The sequence below is a fragment of the Takifugu rubripes genome, chromosome 3 (assembly GCF_901000725.2).
Source record: "Takifugu rubripes chromosome 3, fTakRub1.2, whole genome shotgun sequence".
NCBI classification, from domain to species: Eukaryota; Metazoa; Chordata; class Actinopteri; order Tetraodontiformes; family Tetraodontidae; genus Takifugu; species Takifugu rubripes.
In genome coordinates, this window is record NC_042287.1 from 2,036,037 (window position 1) to 2,056,214 (window position 20,178).

Here is a 20,178-nt window from a genome sequence, read left to right on the forward strand (position 1 = left end):
CTAATGTTGTCTTTTATGTTGAATGTCGCAGCGTCACACCAGGACAAATTCCTCGCTTGTGTAATACTGTGTATTACATGAACAATGGCAATAAACCTGATTCTGATTCTGATACCTAAAATAATTGGTGTCCCTTGACATTTTCAAGCCAAGACGTGATGGCACATTCTCAAGTCATATTCCGCTGCAGGGAAACATTTAATAAAGCATTTTTTCATCAAGAAATGGCTCCAGAGCTACTTTTCATCTTTGTAAATATTCTTTTACTGAGATCCTGTCGCCTGGTGAGGAACAGACGATTCCGAAGAACAATTTTAAGTGAGGGAGTGGGGAGGTGAAGTGAAGGTTGGCAGTGAAGGTTGATTGATTTTTCTTTATTTTTTTTTACACATTTATGTTGTAATATTTTAGGATGATCATATTGATGATCAGTGTTCCAGCATCTTACAAGGACATGAGGCACCGGAGGCCTAGCAGACAACTTAGCTTCGCAAAATGCATGTATCGTTCAAAATTCAGCATGAACTGTCAGATGATTACTGAATAAAGAGAACATTCAGCGTTTAAACCAAGCAAGAACACGCTAGTATGGTTCAATGGATCATAGCTAATATATGAGGAGTCATAGCTAAAACGTCATTAACACACAGACGGGGCATTAACAGTTATCAATCTCAGAGTTTTAACTTTAGCAATGACATTTTCTTTACCCTTCAAGATCCAGAAGTCTCTTTAGAAGATGAGGTAGGAAAAGTTCAAGTAAACAAAGAGATTGTAGGTGCAGTTTTCTTTGATGTGGAAAAAGCATATGAAATGTTGTGGAGAGAGGGGTTGCTCATAAAAATTCATTTAATAGTGGTATCTGGAATTGGGTAGTGGACTTCTTAAGAGAAAGAATCCAGGATAAGAGCAGAAATATTGAGGCAATACACTGTTGAAAATTATATACCACAGTACAATGTGGTTCGTGACAATGTTTAGAAAGGGTTGAGAGTTTCCACTTCCTTGTTATTTACTTTGATAAGAGGCTGAGCAGGGGGGAAAATATTAGTCAGGTAAATGTAAAAAAAAGTGGTGAACATAGTGCCCTGTGGGACAACAAATGGGAGCTGATGAACTCTAGCTATGTGGCCTTGAAAAGATCTTGAGTAAAATATGGGAGCGTAGTTTATGGAGCAGTAGCAAAGTTGGCACTAACTGCATTAGATATGATACAGGCACAAGCACGACTGTGCCTAAGTGCAGTCAAAACTTCACCTGTGTGTGCCCTCCAGGTAGAGGCAGGGTAAATAACACTGTTGCTGAGGAGGAAACAGTTGGCCACAAACTACTGGATCAAGTTAAGAGGTCAGAGGGATGATCACCCGACAAAGAGGGTTCTATTAATGAGTGCGGGAAATTCATAGGGAAGGGGCTTTGTGTTGTGTTTTGAATTGAATTGAATTGAATCAGGTTTATTGCCATTGTTCATGTAATACACAGTATTACACAAGCTAGGAATTTGTCTTGGTGTGACGCTGCGACATTCAACATAAAGAAGACAACACAATAACAATAACAAGGCCGACTCAGGCACAGCAACACAACACAATATTTGATCTACGTATATTAGACTGTCAAAAATGATGTAAAGATGAATAAATGAGAACGAGGACCAGAAGGTGGCAGCAATGCAACAAGACGGATGCCAGCTACCGTTCAACCAGAAGAAGAATAAGAACGTAGCGACGTCTCTATGGGCGGATCATTGGTAGCCAGTAGCGGGCTAGGACAACAACGTCGACGTTACCTACACAGTGGCTAGCAATGACGGAAATTATGCTGCTGATATCTGGATTCTGAGCCTGTAAACATTGTTTTATGGAGGCAATCCAACAAGTAAGAATTTCTCCTCAAACAGGTGATTTATACCAGACCAACGCGTTTGCCCTGCTAACCAAATTACGACAGAAACAAAGAGGGAGGATGTTCGTCTGAATTCGGTTAGCCTACGGAAGGAACTCTGCAGATGAAGAATACGTAGTCATCACTTTGTTTCCCTGGAGCTTTAATTTTCGTCAAATTGTTCTTTTTTGGCAGATCATGCTGCTATTGAACTATGAGGTTTGTTCTCCGTCTTACAATAATGCGAATATGTGTGACATTGACAGCCATGTTCAGTGGCTCCCACAGTAACGTAGGCGGAACTGTCTACACGTGTATATCAATAAATAATAATGCTGGTTGCTTTGTGTTGAATTTTGTTTAGCGCTCTAATAGGGAATAATATTACAAACTTACATTTCCTCCGGTATATCGATCGTTATTTTTAACATAAACTGCGTGTGTTGTCCTAAGGTGCTCCGTGTCATTGTGTATTATCTTTAGTAAATGTAATATGTCAGATGGGCAAAAGTGTTACTGTATATATAAAATAAAAGACTAACGTACAAAGTAGTGGAAAGAACAAATGTGCTAAAATAAGGACAGTGACTCAAACGTATATACGCATATAGAGAGAAAGTGACCTGCGTACATACACGGTCTATACACAATGTGACTGCCTCATTATTGTCTTTTTGTTTGTATTTACTGAAAGTACGTGAGGCCAGGTTTCCTGTTATTTTCAAAACATCCGGTCTTGTTGAACATGGCGACCCCAGGGAGGTAGCGTTTGGTGTCTTCACTTAGAAAATAGTAAACCTGCAAAATAGGCTACACGTATATTTTCTGGAGTAAAATTTCTCTTTATGACTATGGTATTTCTATTGTAAGTTGCTAACAATATTGTGGTGGCCTTTTGTTGAGAGCTTGGAAGACTATGGGTGTGTACACAGTGGGACCTCTAATTACGAAATTAATTGATTCAGGAAGTTGTTTCGTAACCTGAAAATTACGTAATTAGAGACGCGTTTTCCATGTAAATGCCCTAATCCGTTCCAAGCCCCCAAAAATTCGGACAGTTTGTTTTTTTATAAATCATAAAAATGCATCAAAACATATAACAAATACATGTTACAATTAGATTACCGCACAATAAATGTAGGAATTCAGTGCAAGGCTTCTCCAGGAACAAAATGAACTTTATTACAGGCTAATCTTACATTAGCCGTCATTACTAGCAACGAACGTTAACACTTGTGGTAACACCGCCATCTAATGGACAAACATTCGAACACCCACAATAAATGCCGGTTACCGTTACAGCGCTCTTCTTCTTCTTTTCTTCTTTTTCACTTTTCTCCAACACTTTCCTGGGGTCCATAGCAAATAAAAGTTAAATGAAGACGACGCTGGGATACACACATACCTGTACATATTGACGTCCCTCCTAGCCAATGGGATGACAGGAAGATGCTAGGCGATAGCCAATGGCAGAGCAGCTACAAGCAGTTTCACTCACTAAACTCCGCGAGCTGCGAGTAGCAGCGATAGCGTATTTTTGCCCTTCGTATCCTGAAATTTCTTTCGTAACGAGGAAATATTTTCCCATTGAGATGTGTCATAACCCGAAAATTCCGCATGTAGAGACGTTCGTAAGTAGAGGTCCCATTGTATGTATGTATGTGTATATATATGTATGTGTGTGTGTATATATATACTGTGTATATATACATACACACACACACATATATATAAAAAAAAAATCTCTTCCTCGCCCTCCTGGGCGGTGCCTCCTTCCTTCAGACTCGGGTCCTCTACCAGAGGCCTGGGAGTCTGAGGGTTCTGCACAGGATCTTAGCTGTTCCTAGGACTGCGCTCTTCTGGACAGAGATCTCTGGTGTGGTTCCTGGTATCTGTTGGAGCCATCTACTCAGGTTGGGTGTTACTGCCCCTTGTGTCCCCATCACCACTGGGACCACTGTTGCCTTCATGCCCCACATTCTCTCCATCTCCTCCTTCAGCCCTTGGTACTTCTCCAGCTTCTCGTGTTCCTTCTTCCTTATTTTGCTATCACTCGGTATTGCTACATCTATCACCACCACTGTCTTCTGGTGTTTATCCACCACCACTATGTCAGGCTGGTTGGCCACCACCATCTTGACAGTCTGGATCTAGAAGTCCCACAGGATCTTGGCCTGCTCGTTCTCCACCACTTTCGGGGGTGTCTCCCACCTGGTCCCTGGGACCTCCAGCCCATACTCAGTGCAGATGTTCCTCTACACTATGCCAGCCACTTGGTTATGCCGTTCCATGTATGCCTTGCCTGCCAGCATCTTGCACCCTGCTGTGATGTGCTGGACTGTCTCAGGGGTGTCTCCACACAGCCTACACCTGGGGTCTTGTCTGGTATGGTAGACCCTGGCCTCTATTGCTCTGGTGCTCCGGGCCTGTTCTTGTGCAGCCATGATTAGTGCCTCTGTGCTGTCTTTCAGCCCGGCCTTTGTCAGCCACTGGTATGTTTTCTCGATATCAGCCACTTCCTCTCTTGATGTCAGTGGCTTGTATCTCTTCCAGTGGCCAGGTTATTATGCCAGCAGGGTATCGGATTACTAGCACGGCGTAGGTATTCTGCTTACCATTCAGCTGACTTTTCAGAACCTGTCTTAACCTCTCTAGGTATTTGGCTGTGGCTGACCTCCTAGCTGCCTCCTCATGGCTACCATTTGCCTGCGGGATCCCCAGGTATTTGTAACTGTCCTGCACATCTGTAATGTCCCCTTCAGATAGGTCAACCCCATCAGTTGCCATCACCTTTCCTCTTCTAGATACCATCCGCTCAGTATCCATGTATGTGGCATTGAGTCATAGGCTTTCTTGTAATCAATCCAGGCAGTGCACAGGTTTGTGTGCCGCGTCCTACAGTCCTGGCCGATTGCCCTGTCGACCAGTAGGTGGTGTTTGGCACCTCTTGTGTTGTTCCCTATGCCTTTCTGTGCTCTGCTCATGTATTGATCCATGCGTCTGCTGATCTTAGACGCTATGATGCCTGATAGGAGCTTCCATGTGGTGCTGAGGCAGGTTATGGGCCGGTAGTTGGACGGCATTGTGCCCTTCAGGGGGTCTTTCATTATGAGGACTGTCCAGCCTTGGGTTAGCCACTCTGGGTGGTTCCCTGATGTTAGCAGCTGGTTCATCTGTGCTGCCAGGCGTTCATGGAGTGCAGTCACGGTGATGACTACTGGGTCTTGTTCTGGGAGTTGGCTGTGCTTAGCTTGTAGGTCTAGTGTTGTGCATTGCCTCTTTTTCCCAGATACTCTTCCAGTATTGTTCCGTCTCAGCCCTGGGGGGGTCATCTTGTTGCCCTGTCATTGAGAATAGACCTTTGCCTCCTTTCCTCTACTTCTCTTTTGTACCTCTTTAGTCAGGTAGCCAGGGCCTCAGGTATGGACAGTTTGATGTACTTCTTGGGCCGCTCTGTCCTTGGATTCATGCCTCTAATACCTATAGAGGTTAAGACAGGTCCTGAAAAGTCAGCTGAATGGTAAGCATAAGATCCAGGCCATAAACACCTACGCCAGTAAGGAGATACCCTGCTGGCATAATACCCTGGCCACTGGAAGAGATACAAGCCACTGACATCAAGACAAGGAAGGCTCCTAACAGATCTGAGTAGAGGCTTCTCTCTGTGTTGCCATGATTTTTGCCTCTAGCCTTCTCCTCCATGGAGATCCTTATGGCTTCTTATAGCCAAGCATCTTACCATTGCTGGCAGATGGTTGACAGTGTGTCATGTCCTGTCGTCTGGTACTTTGTGTGTTAGCCTTGGCAGGGAGGTAGTTGAGTTCCCCCAGGAACTAATGATTCTCTCTATCAGGTCAGCTGCCCTTGTCCCGATTCCATCTGTCCTTGGGGCTTTGTACCCAATCTCGATATTGTCCTGGCTCCCTGTGGGTGAGGCACACCGCCGTGCTGCGATAGCAGCTTCTTCAGCTAAGAGCTGCTTCTTAGTCAATGAGGATGTGGGGTTTCGAAGTACCCATTTCTCCCACATCGCTGTACCCTCGCTGTTACTACGGGTTACTCCATTAGTAACACTCCATCAATACCATGTTTTCTGCCCTGCTCCATGAATGCCAAGTTCTTGTTGAACCGGGCGACGTCCGAGCTGGTATGACTTTATCAGTTATCATTCCACTCATACCGAGGTGTAGGCACATATGCGTAAGGAGTCTTGCCTGGATTCAAACCGATAACCTTCCGCACCAAAGTCAGTGGCGTAAACCACTGACCTATACATATATCTATATCTGTATATATATATATATATATACATATATATATATATATATATATATATATATATATATATATATGTATATATACACACACGCATACATACATACACATATACATGTGTGTGTATAGACGTATATCTATATATGTGTAGGTTTATAAATGTAGACGTGTGTGTGTGTGTGTGTGTGTGTGTGTGTGTAGTTCTTATTGAATCACAATGTATTAATTTTACTTTATTAATTTAATTTTGTTTTTCTGCAGGGCCCGATCTTGGTAGCATTTAGTGGGTTTGGACTGCATGCACCTCACGATATTACCTGTGGAAGTGCTTTGTGGATATCAGCTGACTATGGTATGTGGACCGTGTCCACCTTGAAACAGCAAGGCTTGACCAAGACAAGAGCAGAATCACCCCAGAGCAAAGTCAAAAAGCGTAATTATATACAGAATGTCTCAAAACAGAGAACTGGTCATTTTCTATATTAAGTACAAACTCTCCCAAAGAAATTACCCTTTCAATCACAATGGACTCATATTAGAGCCTCCAAGTAGGACTGATGGGCAGTTTGTAACTACTCAGTTCAATGGAACTTTTAATGGTGCAAGCCCTGGAACACCCCCAGCAACAAGTCTGGCAACAAGTCTGGATACAGTAAAGGAAGCCCTCCGGGACACAGGCAATGAATTTGAGCTGCGATACACTTGTGCTTTCAGTGACCTGCACAACCAGCTACACATCACCCCAGCTACTGCTTACCAAAGTTTTGAGAATGTTATGGATGAGGTATTTAGGGATGGAGTCAACTGGGGGCGGATAGTGGGGCTTTTTGCATTTGGTGGTGCTCTCTGTGTGGAGTGTGTTGAGAAGGAGATGAGTCCCCTGGTGGGCCGGATTATAGAGTGGATGACAGTCTATCTTGACAACCACATTCAACCATGGATCCAGAGTCAAGGAGGATGGGTGAGTCTTTCAGCAATACAACATTTCAATGATAGATGTGATATTTGGTTATTCTGTATGAATAATAATAATAGCAATAATAACAACTGTAATAATAATAATGCTGATGATGATAACAATAATAACCTCTTGACTTATAGCACCTTTTAATTGTGGGGCTAGGTCATGGCAAACTTTATAGGGAGGACAAGCAGTTTGTAGCTAATGTGGGACTTGACTAGAATCCAGGCAAGGGACTTCAAGGTGGGGGTGATTATCCTCGTGTCAATTCATTACAATTTAACACGATGTTGAAAGGTTTAGTTGTAATAGTTGAATGCTCAAATATAAAAATACTTTTACATCCTTGAGACCAACCCAGCTTCAATCCAATGCCTAACATTTAGCTGTAGAGAAGCTTATTCAGTGTTATATCAGTCAATCAAGCTTTATTTATATAGTGTCTGTTACAATTAAAATTGTTTCGAGGCGCTTTACAGAATCCCAGGGCCTGACCCCCCAACAAGCAACAGTGGCAAGGAAAAACTCCCCTTTAACAGGAAGAAACCTTGAGCAGGACCAGGCTCATGAAGGGGGACCCTCCTGCTGATAGCTGGCTGGGTAGAGAGAGAGGAGAAGGGGGAGGACAGGTAGAGGAGAGAATAGGCAAAGATCATAGAAATACATTAATTATATTATTTATAATAAACTGCCGGTAGAGTTGAGTGGGTTAGTGGGGTCGGAGGCCAGCATACAACTATGAAGGCGGCAATACCTGTAGATAAATAAAGAGAGGGGGGACACCTGAAGGAGTCAGTGATTCATTTATTTCTCAAAAAATGCACATCGACCAGAGTCAGCTACTGTGTTTATTTTTACATTTTATTTCAAAGGTTGCCCTTTTGGCAAAGCATGAAAAAACTTGCTGCACAGCTCATTCTCTTAAAACGAGTTTAGTGGCAGTAGCCTGAGCCTGAGTCCTTTTTCCATGTAATTGGTTGTGTATCATTTTTTTCCCAACCACTGAGATCTTGTGGGTTCACCACCTGAGATCATGCAGGGGATGTAAGAAGCTTTTGAACAAAGAAATTGGAGAAATGGTTGTGACAAACGTCATTGTCACAGGCTAGTGGCCATTAACCAGTGCTTTCACATTTTATGTCTACCAGGTCCGTTTTGCTGAACTCTTTGGGCAGGATGCAGCAGCAGAAAGCAGGAGATCTCAGGAGAGATTCAGAAACGGACTCCTGGTGGGGATGAGCCTGGCAGCAGGGATCGCAATCGGGTCGTTCATAGTGAGGAAACTCCTGTGATTAACGGCCCATCTCCCTCTCCTCCCTGTCTAAAGTCCTGTCTGTGTGGTGGAAACTGCTGATGTTTACTTCTTTTGGGTTTCTTTTCTCAGAAAATAGAGAGCAGGAAGACATGCTCATGTTTGTTCCCCTATACCTTAATGTAATGTACGGTCAGAAATGGACAAACACAATTTTTTCAAGTAAATTGGTTCAATTCAATGAGCCAAGTTGTTCTTGTGTGCCTTTTTCTCTGGCTGATATTTTATATTTCTTTCCAGTTTCTGATTTGTCACCTGTAGAAAAGCCGAACTTTATGATGGTATGTTCAACTGCCCAACATGTCGTGTCTACGATAGCTTTGAATTTGCCATATGGAGAGTGAAAGCACAGGACGTAGCTTATTATCTACAGTTTCCATTTCCTGTTAAACATTCCTAACTACAGATGAAGTATATCACCATCATTCCTGGTTCAACAACAATTATTGTGTTTGAAATGTTTTTGTCACCGTTTGTTTGAAATAGTGAACAGTTTAAAGTAAAAATAAAACCTGCAGGGCTTAAAATACTATAATGTGAAAATTAACTTATTCACTTTATGCGTGCATGTGTCTGTTAATGAGGAACTATTTTAAAGCCTCTTCTCCCATGTGCATCAGTCATTTCAGCCTCTATTTTTTTTGGGTGGGAGGGTTATCCTGACTGATCAGGTGGGAGAGCCTTGGAACCTTTTATTTTAATGAGTATTAAGTGTTGAGGAAATTTTGGTAGCAGTATATCCATGGCATAACATAGCAACAAATGGGACGATGGTTTCCTCACTGTTTAAACATTATGACCTGGAAGCTTGATTTTGGGATAGAGGGATAAATCTGATTTAAATATGTGCTTGTATAATCTTTGTATAATATGTCCAACAACATATGGAAGGAAATTCAACTTAAACTCAACACTTCATGGCAATTCTGAAAAAGAAAAATGTAATGCTAAAAAACTCTCGAAACAAAAACCTCTCTTTGGTTTTTATTGTTTTGTAAATTAGGTTCACAATAATCCTGAGTAATGCTATTTCCAATGACTTTGGTGCTGGGAAAACAACATTTTTCTTCTCCAGTATTTATTACTTTCAGCCACAATTGTGTACAAGTCTTGATATATATAAGCCTTGATAGGAGTTAAATAACTAAATTCATACTTTTGAACCACATATGCTCAACTGGATCGATATCTATTGAATTTAGAGGCGAGGTCAATCTGGATTGTTATATCCTGCTAAAAACAAAACCGGGCTGCAAACATTCATGGACAGTTCCATATGACCCAACCAGCAGGCTTTTGCCAGCTTGCCTTCTTCCCAAATTGTATCTCGGTGCCCGGTGTGTTCCCTAGCTAAGTGCAAACCTTCAATCATTCATTTGATGTAAAACAAACAAGATTAATCAATCCAGGCCACCTTGGTGACTTTGATCCAGTTTTGATGCCCATGGTTAGGGCTTTTTACCTAGGGACCGGTCAGTGTGGGCGCCCTGACTCATCTCTGGCCGTGCGGCCTTATACAGCAAGCCGAGATTCAATGTGTATTTTCACATGTTTCTGTCATATCCAGCAGCGACTTTTTAAAATTTAAACTAGAATAACTCATCCATTGGGTCTGCCCACCTGGTCCAGCCAAGCACATGCATCAATTGGTTGTCCACAGCACTGGTGCCTTCTCATCCCTGTTCCAGAACTCCTCACTTATTTCCTTTGGCTTGTCTTTTTCTTGTTTTGAAAATACCACCATTGATCACCTCAACTCAATCGCTGTCTCTCTGATTTGTACACTTTTGATCAGATTGATCAATAATGTAGGAAGAAACACTATTTAATGGGAAAATTCTGAAACCTGTTAATTCTAACTTTTTAGGCGACATTTTACGTATGATTATGCACTGGGTATTTAACCAGGTTGGTATGTTTTGTAATAGTGTAAAAAGTTGTACGTTCAACTTTTCTGAAATACCACATTTAAATTGTCGATGACTGCAAGTTTGGTTTTCGGATTGATTTACAAGAAAAACCAAATGTTTGACAGGCCTCTTGGTTTGTTTAACATCAATGTGAAATGGTCTGTTAATGTGTAAATTAAACCCAGCTCAATAAAACCTGTCTTCAAAGGCATGCTGAGTCAATGTGTTTGGATACTGTCCAGTGGTGGCTCTAACTGCACTGCTGATGTCCAAGAGTAGCCATGCATAGTCCCCCTGCTGTTCTTGGATTAGGGCTAGAGGGAATGGCAGAGTGCAGTCGGGGATATACTGTCCTCCCTGTACCTGTTCCCTCTGAGGACACCTTGAGTGGGCCAATGGTGGAGGACTTCAGACGGGGTGGGACAGCTGCTTGAGACGGATTGCAAAATTCTCACCGGCTGATCCGTGAAGGTCCTCAGCACCTGTCCCGAGATGCCTGTGGGTCATGCAGAGCGTTCCCTGCACCTCATGCTTCTCCACAGTGAGGATGTTGCTGCTGTGGGCTGGTAGATGCAGTGTGGTCAACTCAGGTGACGCAGCCTCAAAGCAAGCGAAGAAGAGGTTCAGTTCCTCCAGCAGAGACTTGCTGGATCTGTAATGGGTACAGACCAGGCCATGGAAATGGGTTTGGTGCCTGGCTCAAAGGTATCTGGACATCACTCTGAGGGTGCTCTGGCACCTTCCATGATCTTGTCCGTATGTTCTTGAACCCAGAACCCTACGTTTCTCAGCCCATTCATTCCTTGTAAAGAAAGAAATATTGATTTTTCCAGAGCGCTGGTAGCTGTATGTTGAGGAATGGGCTGAGAAACGGAGGGTTCTGGGTTCAAGAACATACAGACAAGAACATGGAAGGTGCCAGAGCACCCTCAGAGTGATGTCCAGATACCTTTGAGCAAGGCACCAAACCCAAAATTGCTCACAAAGGGCCCCGCAATGAACTGCTGACTCATCCTGCCTTCGCCCATATGCAGCTGGGAACGGCTCGGGCAGCCCCCCGTGACCCCGAAGGGGACAAAGCAATATTTCCAAGTAGGTAATGATTGTTCTTGTTAAGACACGATTACCTGGAAAAACTTTAAAAATTAAATTTCAAGGTGACAGTGTAATGTAAATAGGTGTTTTTTATACATTACACATGCAAAGAAGAATATTAGAGTCAAATGTAAGATTGAACAAATTTAATTTTAACATTCTTTTGCTTGAGACTGAATAAAACAATAAAGAAAAGAAACATCACAATTAAAACCATGTACAACGGATGCAAATTATTGACACACACACACACGTATGCGTGTGTTTTTCTCTCTCCATCACTCTGCCGGGCCAAAAAAAGTCGCCACCCAGTTTTAACCAAGCACACGGGTAGGAGCCTCTTATTGGATAATTGCTCCATGAGCGATTATCTTTTAGCTGGCAACACGGTATTTATTTAACCTCACTGATGCAAAGAGCTTGTTGAAGCATGTTGAAAGACCTGGTTGTGGAAGAGATGTTTTCTTCAAGAAGGGTCAAATCATTGGAACGCATCAAGCAGAGAAGGAATCTCTGAATCTGCTAAAATTGAGTCAAGACCTACCCAAGACACCGCTAAAAACTGGAGGGACAGTGGGGAACCGTCGTCTCACAGGAAGAAACGAGGAAGGAAAAAGCCTGAACGATTATGATTGCCAATCAATGAAACATCTGGTGAAATCAAATCGCAGAAAAACAGCAGAACTTATGATGTTTAATAGTGACATTAAGAGTATTTACACAGAGCAGAAAACTAAAAATAAGTGAATTTGATTGGAAAAATAGCTTCAATTTGTTAGGGAGCAATAAGATTGGATTCTGGAGCAATGGAAGAAGGTAATTTGGTCCGATGGGTGCCTCGGGGTAGGAAGAGAGGCAGATGAAGTGATGCCCCCTCATGCCAAGCAGGTTCAGCAACATTATGGACTCAAAGAATGAGGTCAGCTGACACCCTGAATATGCAGAATGACCAGGATTTTCCTTCCCTTATGGCTTGAACGTATTCCAAGATAGCTGGCCACCACAGAATCCAGACCTTAACCCCACTGAGAATCTTTGGGATGTGTTGGAGAAGGTTTTGGCAGCAGTAGTTTGGCTCTCCCGGCCCATCAATACAAGATCTGTGTGGAAAAACTAACGCAACACTGGATGGAAGTATAGCTTGTGACATTGCAGAAGCTTATAGCAACACCTCAGGGAATGTTTGCTTTAATCTTAGCTGGAGACACAAAATATTAGAGTGGAACCATTTATGGTGGCGACTTTTTTTATTTTAATAAATACACGCACACACACACCTAGAAGTGTGTGTGTGCGTGTGTGTAGAGACACATATATAGAAAAACACACTCCCCACATTATACCATTGTTATCTCCATGCTAGGTGGTTAGCATAGAGGCAGTTGCTTCTTCAGGAATAGAAATATGGAAGATGTGGCCGATGCGCAAAAAGAAACATCCGAGTGCAGCTCGTAACTCTGGGATCAGATCAAACTGAATCATTTCACATAGATGGGGGTAATAACACGAAGCATGGGGCTTGAACTGGAAGAGAGGAGGAAAACAGAATTTGCCATCACATTCTGTGCGTACCTGCAGATACAATGCAAACATCTGCATATGGCAGAATATGTGTGGACGGTTCTTTAACTGCCTTTGAAGGCAGCAATAAAACGATATTTTATTCAGTAAAACATATGCCTCTGCTTCAAGCCTTATACTAGATTGCTGTGTGTGAGCCCTACCTTGTCGTTGGGTAGCTGTAGTGTTTTGGTGAGAAGGAGCATCAACAGACTGTTCCAAGCTTCTCTGTGGCTCTCTGAAGTCAGACTGATGAAGTAGTCTAGCGCTTGAGTGCACATCCTGGGAGTCAGCAAAGATAGACACCTTAGTAACATTTTGGTCGTCATCGCCACTAAAGAAAAGGCCGTGGGCCAATGATTCGGGCAAACCTAAGGAACATTATTGAGCATCGAAGACTTGGGAGTCATTCATTTCAATTGGTGCGGAAATAGCAGACTTCAAACAGACTTTATATCCCAAGTCAAAAAGACTGTACCTTATTTATATAACGCATCATATGCTTTTCTCAAATATTGCTGGCACATTTGGTAGATCTTTAGTACAGGAGGAACCTATAAATAGGCTTGTGTAATGAAAGTAATGCATTTTAATACAGGAAGAACTGGTCATTTATTAAACTACTAGGAAATGTGCAGCAGGTTTTCCAGAGATTCTTTGAGCTGAGGAGGACACACAATGCAACTAGTTGTAAATAACTTCCTTGGTTCCTTTATTTGTTAAGGTTAATACTTAACAAAAACTTAAGGTTACTTAATTGCTTGAAATGTGCTTCATGTATTTGCATTCAAAAGTGAGAAAAGTGTCTTTGTTATAAAAAAACCAAAAATACTACTCATATTTAATGTGAATTCACACATGTGAGGTGGTATGACCATGTGTGGTTATACTTACAGCAGCAGACGTGTCTGGATATCAGGCCACGAGTCCTTAAGCTTAGGGTCAGAATACATCTTAAACAAGATCCTTAAACTGCATGCAAGGCTGCATGTCTCCTGCTTTAACAAGTTTGGTTTTGATTTTCCTTTAAAGCCTGAACAAGAGAAACAAAAAGATTAAAACAGCAGAAGTTGCCTTGCTCTTGTTGTCTGAACAACTACTGTAAATTCCGCATTATAGAGCATTATTGACGATAAGCCGCACGAGACAAAACAAACACGAGAGCTGTATGTTCTTCAAATAAAATGCTTCATGACTAAACACGGCAGTAACAAAGCAGTAAAGTGACATTACAGTAACACGGCGGTTAAAAAAATCGTGAGCCGACCAGCGGTTAATCGTTAGCTTTAACTTTTAAGCTGCATCATCAGCATTTCTACGCGTTACCCATGACAAAGGTGTGAACATGAAGCACAAAAAGACACAACGAAACTAGCGTCTTCCTTGGTGCATTAGCATTTGTTCAACCCGTCTTGCTCTTAGGCTGCTTGAGCGCCCTCTGATGGCCATAAATATCAAATTTATTGATCCTGGGGGGGTGATTGATGCCATTAAAAATCTGCATCACTATATAAGCTGTAGGGGTCAAAGTATGGGGGAAAGCAGCAGCTTACAATATGGAATTTAGAGTATAACTACTTGTTACTGGGACCCCTCATCACTCCCCACATCTTTCAGAAAGTTTCCCTTTTTTAAATGAACTACTGAAATAAATTAATTTTAGATGATTTTATTGAGCTGCACTAGCATTACTAGCGTTTATAAGGCAACAAAATACAATTATGAAGAAAAAAAAATCATTTTATAATGCAAAATCTGTTTACCTGCTCTCCAGAGTGCAGTCCTTTGTTCACTGTTAGAGTTGAAGTTCTTAGCAAAGGTGTGCGACTCCACAAGACAATCAAGCAACTTGAACAGGTGTGCAGAGGTCATGTACATGTACATACCCTGATCTGGACCTGGGTCGGCTTCAGCATCCAGTTCACCCAGAGCGTTGCGCTGGCGAGAAGATATTTTAGAAAACTGCCTGATAATTTATGATTGACAGAGCTGTTGTTTTGGGGTTTACATACTGTGATTCACAAGGAAAAGCACAATGAAGAAAGAAATTGGTATTCATTATATTTATTTATTTATTTACCTGGGCAGCAGCCATGTGCTCAGCATCTTCTTTCTTGCTGGTTGCTGGGTAGAAGACTATATTGTCTATAGTCTGAATTAATTCGAGCTGTACCACACACTTAATTAGTAGCCCAGCAAACAGCTTCTGATCAGAAACTTCTGTAGACGGAAGAAAAAACAGATTCAAATAATTTTTTACTGAAAATGTAACTTTTTTTTTATTTCAGAAAGGTTCACAAAATGTGTGTGAATACAATTGATGACCTCGAGTTTCAGAAGAGGCCCCAATAATTAAATTGAAAGTGTATCTTCAGTGATGTTTTCTGATCTTGTTGCTTGGTGGTCCAATAAACTTTTAAAAGCTTCATGTAATATCTCGACATTCAGGATGGCAACTTCACCCTTAGTTCCTCCTAGGCCACCTGAGCAGCTCGTCTGCTCAGTTGTTTTGGGTGGTGGTGTTCTATTTCTGTTGGTGGTGCTAGGATGTTCGTGCTCTCATGACGTAAAACCACGAAATACCTGTTAAAACGACTGTTTCTGAAGAGACAGCGCGCAACCATAGGACAAAGGCCTCCCTTCCAAACTCGGTGTCCACATAGGTGATGTGTCCTGTGTGCTTGTCTGACCTTTGGACTTATTTTTTGGAATTCTGAGTGTGCGAATTTGGCTCAAGGACATTCCGCCTGTTGAGACACCTGGTATCACACTTGTTTGGCTTACGACTACAATTGAGGAATCATCCCTGACAGAGAGACCGTGGTAAGGTTGTGTCACAATAGTCATAATAGTCTTCATGCTACCTCTTCAGGTCAGTCCACTTACACCTAAAGGAGAGTGGGCACTCCTTTGAGGACAGCCAAGTACGGCTACTGGCCAGAGAAGACCGCTGGTTTGAGAGGGGTGTCAAGAAAGCTATCCATGTCAAATTGGAAAAACCATCCTTAAACAGAGGTGGTGGGCTGAGGCACTTCCTATCACCCACATACAATGCAGTCCTCCACTCCTTCCACCAACAAACCAAACGTTCACACCATTTTAGGAGACCTGGTGACTCACCACCATGTGAGCCAGCAGACAAAGGGGAGACACCTCAACTGAAACTAGGTGAACGACCCTACCGACAACCCTCAGGTGACCAACCAGATCATTAGCATGCTAATGGTCCACAAGGGCTATATTTTCAAGCTTGGTCCCCAGCGAGTTCAGAACTGAAGAACTACCGTGGATAACAATGACCTGGATGATTGAGAATCTACACAGACAAATCGTCTACATTCTGAAAAAAAAAAAATCACAGATACCTTAGTGATCAATTTAATCTAGGTTGTACAGTCCCAAACAATTTGGGAATTTTTCTCTCCAGATTTAAGTAGAAGTGTGAAACCAGCAATGTTATATTGTGCAGAATTGATATAGCCTAATCTAAGTCTAATTTAACTAACAAAATATTTCTAATCGTTTCTCATGTCGTTATAAGATATGCCTATATCACATTTTTCAAAGGCATCTTCTTATATTTATATAACAGAGCAGAATATGAATTAAAATTGTAATTTACAACAGTATTATTTATATGTGTTTGTACATTTACACAAGCACTACACATGGTCGAAAGCATGTGTAGATTTTGTTAGAAGCTACAAACAGATCAAAGCGACTAAAATGCTGATAAATGCGAGAAATTCACGTAAACGTACGTCCACAATCAGATTACATACAAATTCGCTCCGCTCATGTTTCATGAATGAGACCTAATGAATCTAATCAATGGCACAATGTGCACATGGGAGCAGTTATCACCATATTGAGGCCCCAAGAATAAATCTTGATTCTTCAATACTGGTAAATCATGCTTTCTGCTTGGACACAGAAAGGCGTATATAAATGATTTGATTTTTGGGAAAAAATGTTGCCTCCTTGACACGGCTGCAAGCCAAATATGGGACGCATTCCTCAAGTTTGTCTTCTAAAAGGCTTTATCTCTTTCAGGGTCGCAGGGATGGAACACAATGGCTGTGGGACTCACCGCTCAAAAATCCAACATACATACAATTTTAGAAACATAGCCAACAATAGCCTGAGGTTCATTTCAGTATTTTTAGCTACTGAATCAGATCAGGTTGTGCCATTGACATTGAGATCAAGACCTCTTTCAGAAGGGTGACCTATTCCCCAGAGTTTAATAATGAGTCACAATTATTAAAAGGACTTAAAGACTCACTGCAGGCTGTGGGAGGCCTTTAACAGCCCATGACTGTCTGGGATTTTCTCCGTTCAAATTCAAGTTTCAATGCCAAGAATTTAAACTCTTTGCTAATAGATACGGAGGAGAGACCCAATCAAGCTTCAGGCAATACAGGAGTACCAGTATCAGTCTTCCGTACCGAAATTTTAATAGTATTCCTTTTAGGAAGCTGAGCCTCGGGTTCAGCTCCTCTGTTAGTAATGTGGTGTGACTTAGAGAACCTTTTAAAAGTAACAATAAAACATACTAAAGGATCATGCCAATCATAGGAATATTTTTTGGTTTTAATATGAATATTTGAATAACTATTATATTATTTTAAGATTGTAATATCCCAGTTTGGGAATGATACATCCTTCAGCTTAGAGCTTTAATCCCATTAGTGCAGAAAATGAAACAAAATCTGATTCACATCTTCACCGTTCCGAAACCCTGTTTTTCAGAATGTAGGATGTTTCTAAAAAGATTGGTTGATGTGATCTAAGGCAGTGGTCCCCAACCTTTTCTGTACCACGGACCAGTTTAATGTCTGACAATATTGTCACGGCCCAATCTTGAGGTGTAGCAGATAAAAACAAAATAAAATGACAACTAACCCTAACCCTAACCCTAACCGGCATTAAAAACTGGTATTTTCTCTATAATAATAATAATAATGAACGTAAATCCACCGTGTAATCAAGTGCAGCTTTATTAGCCGCGTCCTCGTAACGTCGCACCAACAACAGAGCAACATCCTTTCTGCCCCGACACAATGCAACGCACTCTGGTCGCTATGGTAACGTTTAAACATACCTTCAAAATAAGACACAATGCAAAAAATGCATGAAAATCCTCGCTATTCACAGCAGCACTGAATCAGTGGGAGCCCTGAGACGGTGCCATCTTGGGATTTGGGAGACAATGAAACCCGAAGTGTGGTACCTAGGTCCAGTCTGCTCCATAATTTGGTTTTGGTTGCCGTCACTGCTTCCCTGCTTCACACAGATACGATGTTGGAAATGGCAACAGGATTTTCAGTGCTGTTGTGGTGATCTCGGGGTATTCTGCCATGACTTTAATCCGGAACAACGGCAGAGTTGATGTCTCGAACCGACGTTTAAGGCCCCCGTCATTTGCGATTTCCATTCCTTGGCAGTTCGTGGATCTTTTGTGGTTGGGAAGTAGCGCTCGAACTCCTCTGACAGCAGGGACAGGTGTTCGTGCACCAGCTGGGAGAACGAAGGCTCTCAGTCTCTTTCAAAATCCCCGCCAGTGTATGAAACATGCCAAATGCGCCTCTGTTCACACGCCGTCCCCACAAATCCAGTTTGGCTTTGAATGCAGCTACTTTATCTGCTAACTTGAAGACATTTGTCATTTTCCCTTGAAGTGAAGTTCAGTTCAATGAGCAGGTTGAATATGTCGCACAAGTAAGCCAGTATTGCGATCCATTCCTTATCACTGAAGTGTGGCGCTAGCGGTGACCTTTTTTCAGAGAGAAATCTCTGCAGCGGCTCTCTTAATTCAAATCCTCTGGCCAGCGATCTCCCATCGGGATAACCATCTTATCTCCATGTATAAGAGAAGGCGTTTGTGGTCCGTATCCATCTCTTCACAAAGCTGTTCCAGCAGGCGCGAGTTAAGGGCGTGTGCTTTAATGTGGCTGATAACTTTAACCCCATCATTCAGTACGCCGCTAAGTTCCTGTGGCATTTTTCGGCTAGCCAGCATTTCCCTGGGAATGACACGTAGACTGGCATTCAGGTGCAACCTCCTTGATCCGAGCAGGTAAACCAGACGGCCGTCCAGTCATAGCAGCAGCTCCGTCCGTGCATATGCCGACACAAAGGGACCATTTCAGTTTTCCTGACATAATCATCCAGCGACTTGAATAGTTCTGCAGCTGTAGTTTTAGTTGGCAACGATAGTACACACAACATATCTTCGTGCGTATCCTCCTGATAAAGATATCGCATATAAACAAGAAGTAGTGCCTTGTTGTCAATATCTGTTGACTCGTCAACCTGGAGCGCATACCATGGTGAATTATTAATTCTCTCCAGCAGCTGTGTCTCAATGTCCTCTGCTATTTCCTCAATGCGCTGAGTGGCTGTGCTCGCTGAAACAGCTGCTGTGCAATCTTTTTAACAGCAGCCTCTCCTAGAAATTCCCAGCAGATGTCTTTGGCGGCGGGTAGGATAAGGTCTTCACCAATAGTGAATGGCTTCTCGGCCTTAGCAATACGGTTAGCCACCAAATATGATGCTGTCAGTGCACTCGCATTTGTTGACGTGGTGGCCATCAGTAACTGCTTCTGCCCTTCATGTTCACGTTTTTTCCTTTGAAAATGCTCCAAAGGCTTGTCTTTTGCTGTGGGGTGCTTGCTCTCCAAGTGGCTTCATCGCCTCATTAGAAAGCTGGTCACCGCATATTACGCACAGCGGGCTTGGTGCGTGGGAATCGCCCGTGGCGATGAATCCACATTTAAAAAAGGATTCTTGATACTGCCTGTTAAAGGCAGCTTTCACTTTTTAAGCAGGCGCAGGTTCCTCTTCTGTCCCTTCATTGGGCCGTTTCCTCTTCGCAAAGAAACTTTCGAAAGAAGTTGTTTTTTTGCTCATTTTGCTAGCTTGGGATTTAATTTAGCGGGATGTATCACGTGACTTGTGGTTTCGCGACCTTGATGTGCGTCAAGTGAGACGGATGTAACAGAGAGAATCCGACCACTTTTCAAAATAAAACAATTTTCTAAAAAAAAATTTTTAAAAAAAGGAAATTATTTCTTTCTGTGCGGCCCGGTACCAAATGATCCACGGCCCGGCCCGGGGGTTGGGGATCACTGATCTAAGGCATTCAGGACCCATACCACCCGGGATAGGTTAAAGTGGCA

The 20,178-nt window shown here is 42.3% G+C and overlaps 2 protein-coding genes across 5 annotated transcripts in view; one reads left to right on the forward strand and one right to left on the reverse strand.

Moving 5' to 3' along the window:
- The first annotated feature begins 1,719 nt into the window (after nucleotides 1–1,719).
- On the forward strand, nucleotides 1,720–10,552 carry LOC101076691 (bcl-2-like protein 1). 3 transcript variants are annotated; one of them, XM_003978176.3, is made up of 3 exons: nucleotides 1,720–2,103; nucleotides 6,421–7,120; nucleotides 8,269–10,552. In XM_003978176.3, the coding sequence occupies exons 2-3, from the start codon at nucleotides 6,608–6,610 to the stop codon at nucleotides 8,410–8,412; spliced, it is 657 nt and encodes a 218-aa protein (XP_003978225.1). In that variant the 5' UTR covers nucleotides 1,720–2,103; nucleotides 6,421–6,607; the 3' UTR covers nucleotides 8,413–10,552. The 3 variants fall into 3 exon arrangements, with proteins under 3 accessions (XP_003978225.1, XP_029690113.1, XP_011617785.1); XM_029834253.1 differs by having other exon boundaries at nucleotides 1,720–1,900; XM_011619483.2 differs by having other exon boundaries at nucleotides 1,720–1,878.
- Nucleotides 10,553–11,568: 1,016 nt separating this feature from the next.
- Nucleotides 11,569–20,178, reverse strand: part of arfgef2 (ADP-ribosylation factor guanine nucleotide-exchange factor 2 (brefeldin A-inhibited)) — a 34,571-nt gene continuing 25,961 nt past the window's right edge. For both annotated transcript variants that reach the window (XM_011619481.2, XM_011619482.2), the window contains 5 exons: nucleotides 15,078–15,217; nucleotides 14,761–14,935; nucleotides 13,892–14,030; nucleotides 13,162–13,279; nucleotides 11,569–12,961 (listed from right to left, as the gene is read on the reverse strand). In XM_011619481.2, the coding sequence (XP_011617783.2) occupies nucleotides 12,797–12,961; nucleotides 13,162–13,279; nucleotides 13,892–14,030; nucleotides 14,761–14,935; nucleotides 15,078–15,217 (737 nt within the window). In that variant the 3' untranslated portion in view covers nucleotides 11,569–12,796. The remainder of the gene's footprint in view (nucleotides 12,962–13,161; nucleotides 13,280–13,891; nucleotides 14,031–14,760; nucleotides 14,936–15,077; nucleotides 15,218–20,178) is intronic.

What these genes read in the sequence shown, in the direction of transcription:
- LOC101076691 (XM_003978176.3), top strand. Translation starts at nt 6,608, where the DNA reads ATGTCTCAAAACAGAGAACTGGTCATTTTCTATATTAAGTACAAACTC. An exon ending in TCCAGAGTCAAGGAGGATGG is followed by an intron (nt 7,121 to 8,268) that starts GTGAGTCTTTCA and finishes TATGTCTACCAG; the next exon opens with GTCCGTTTTGCTGAACTCTT.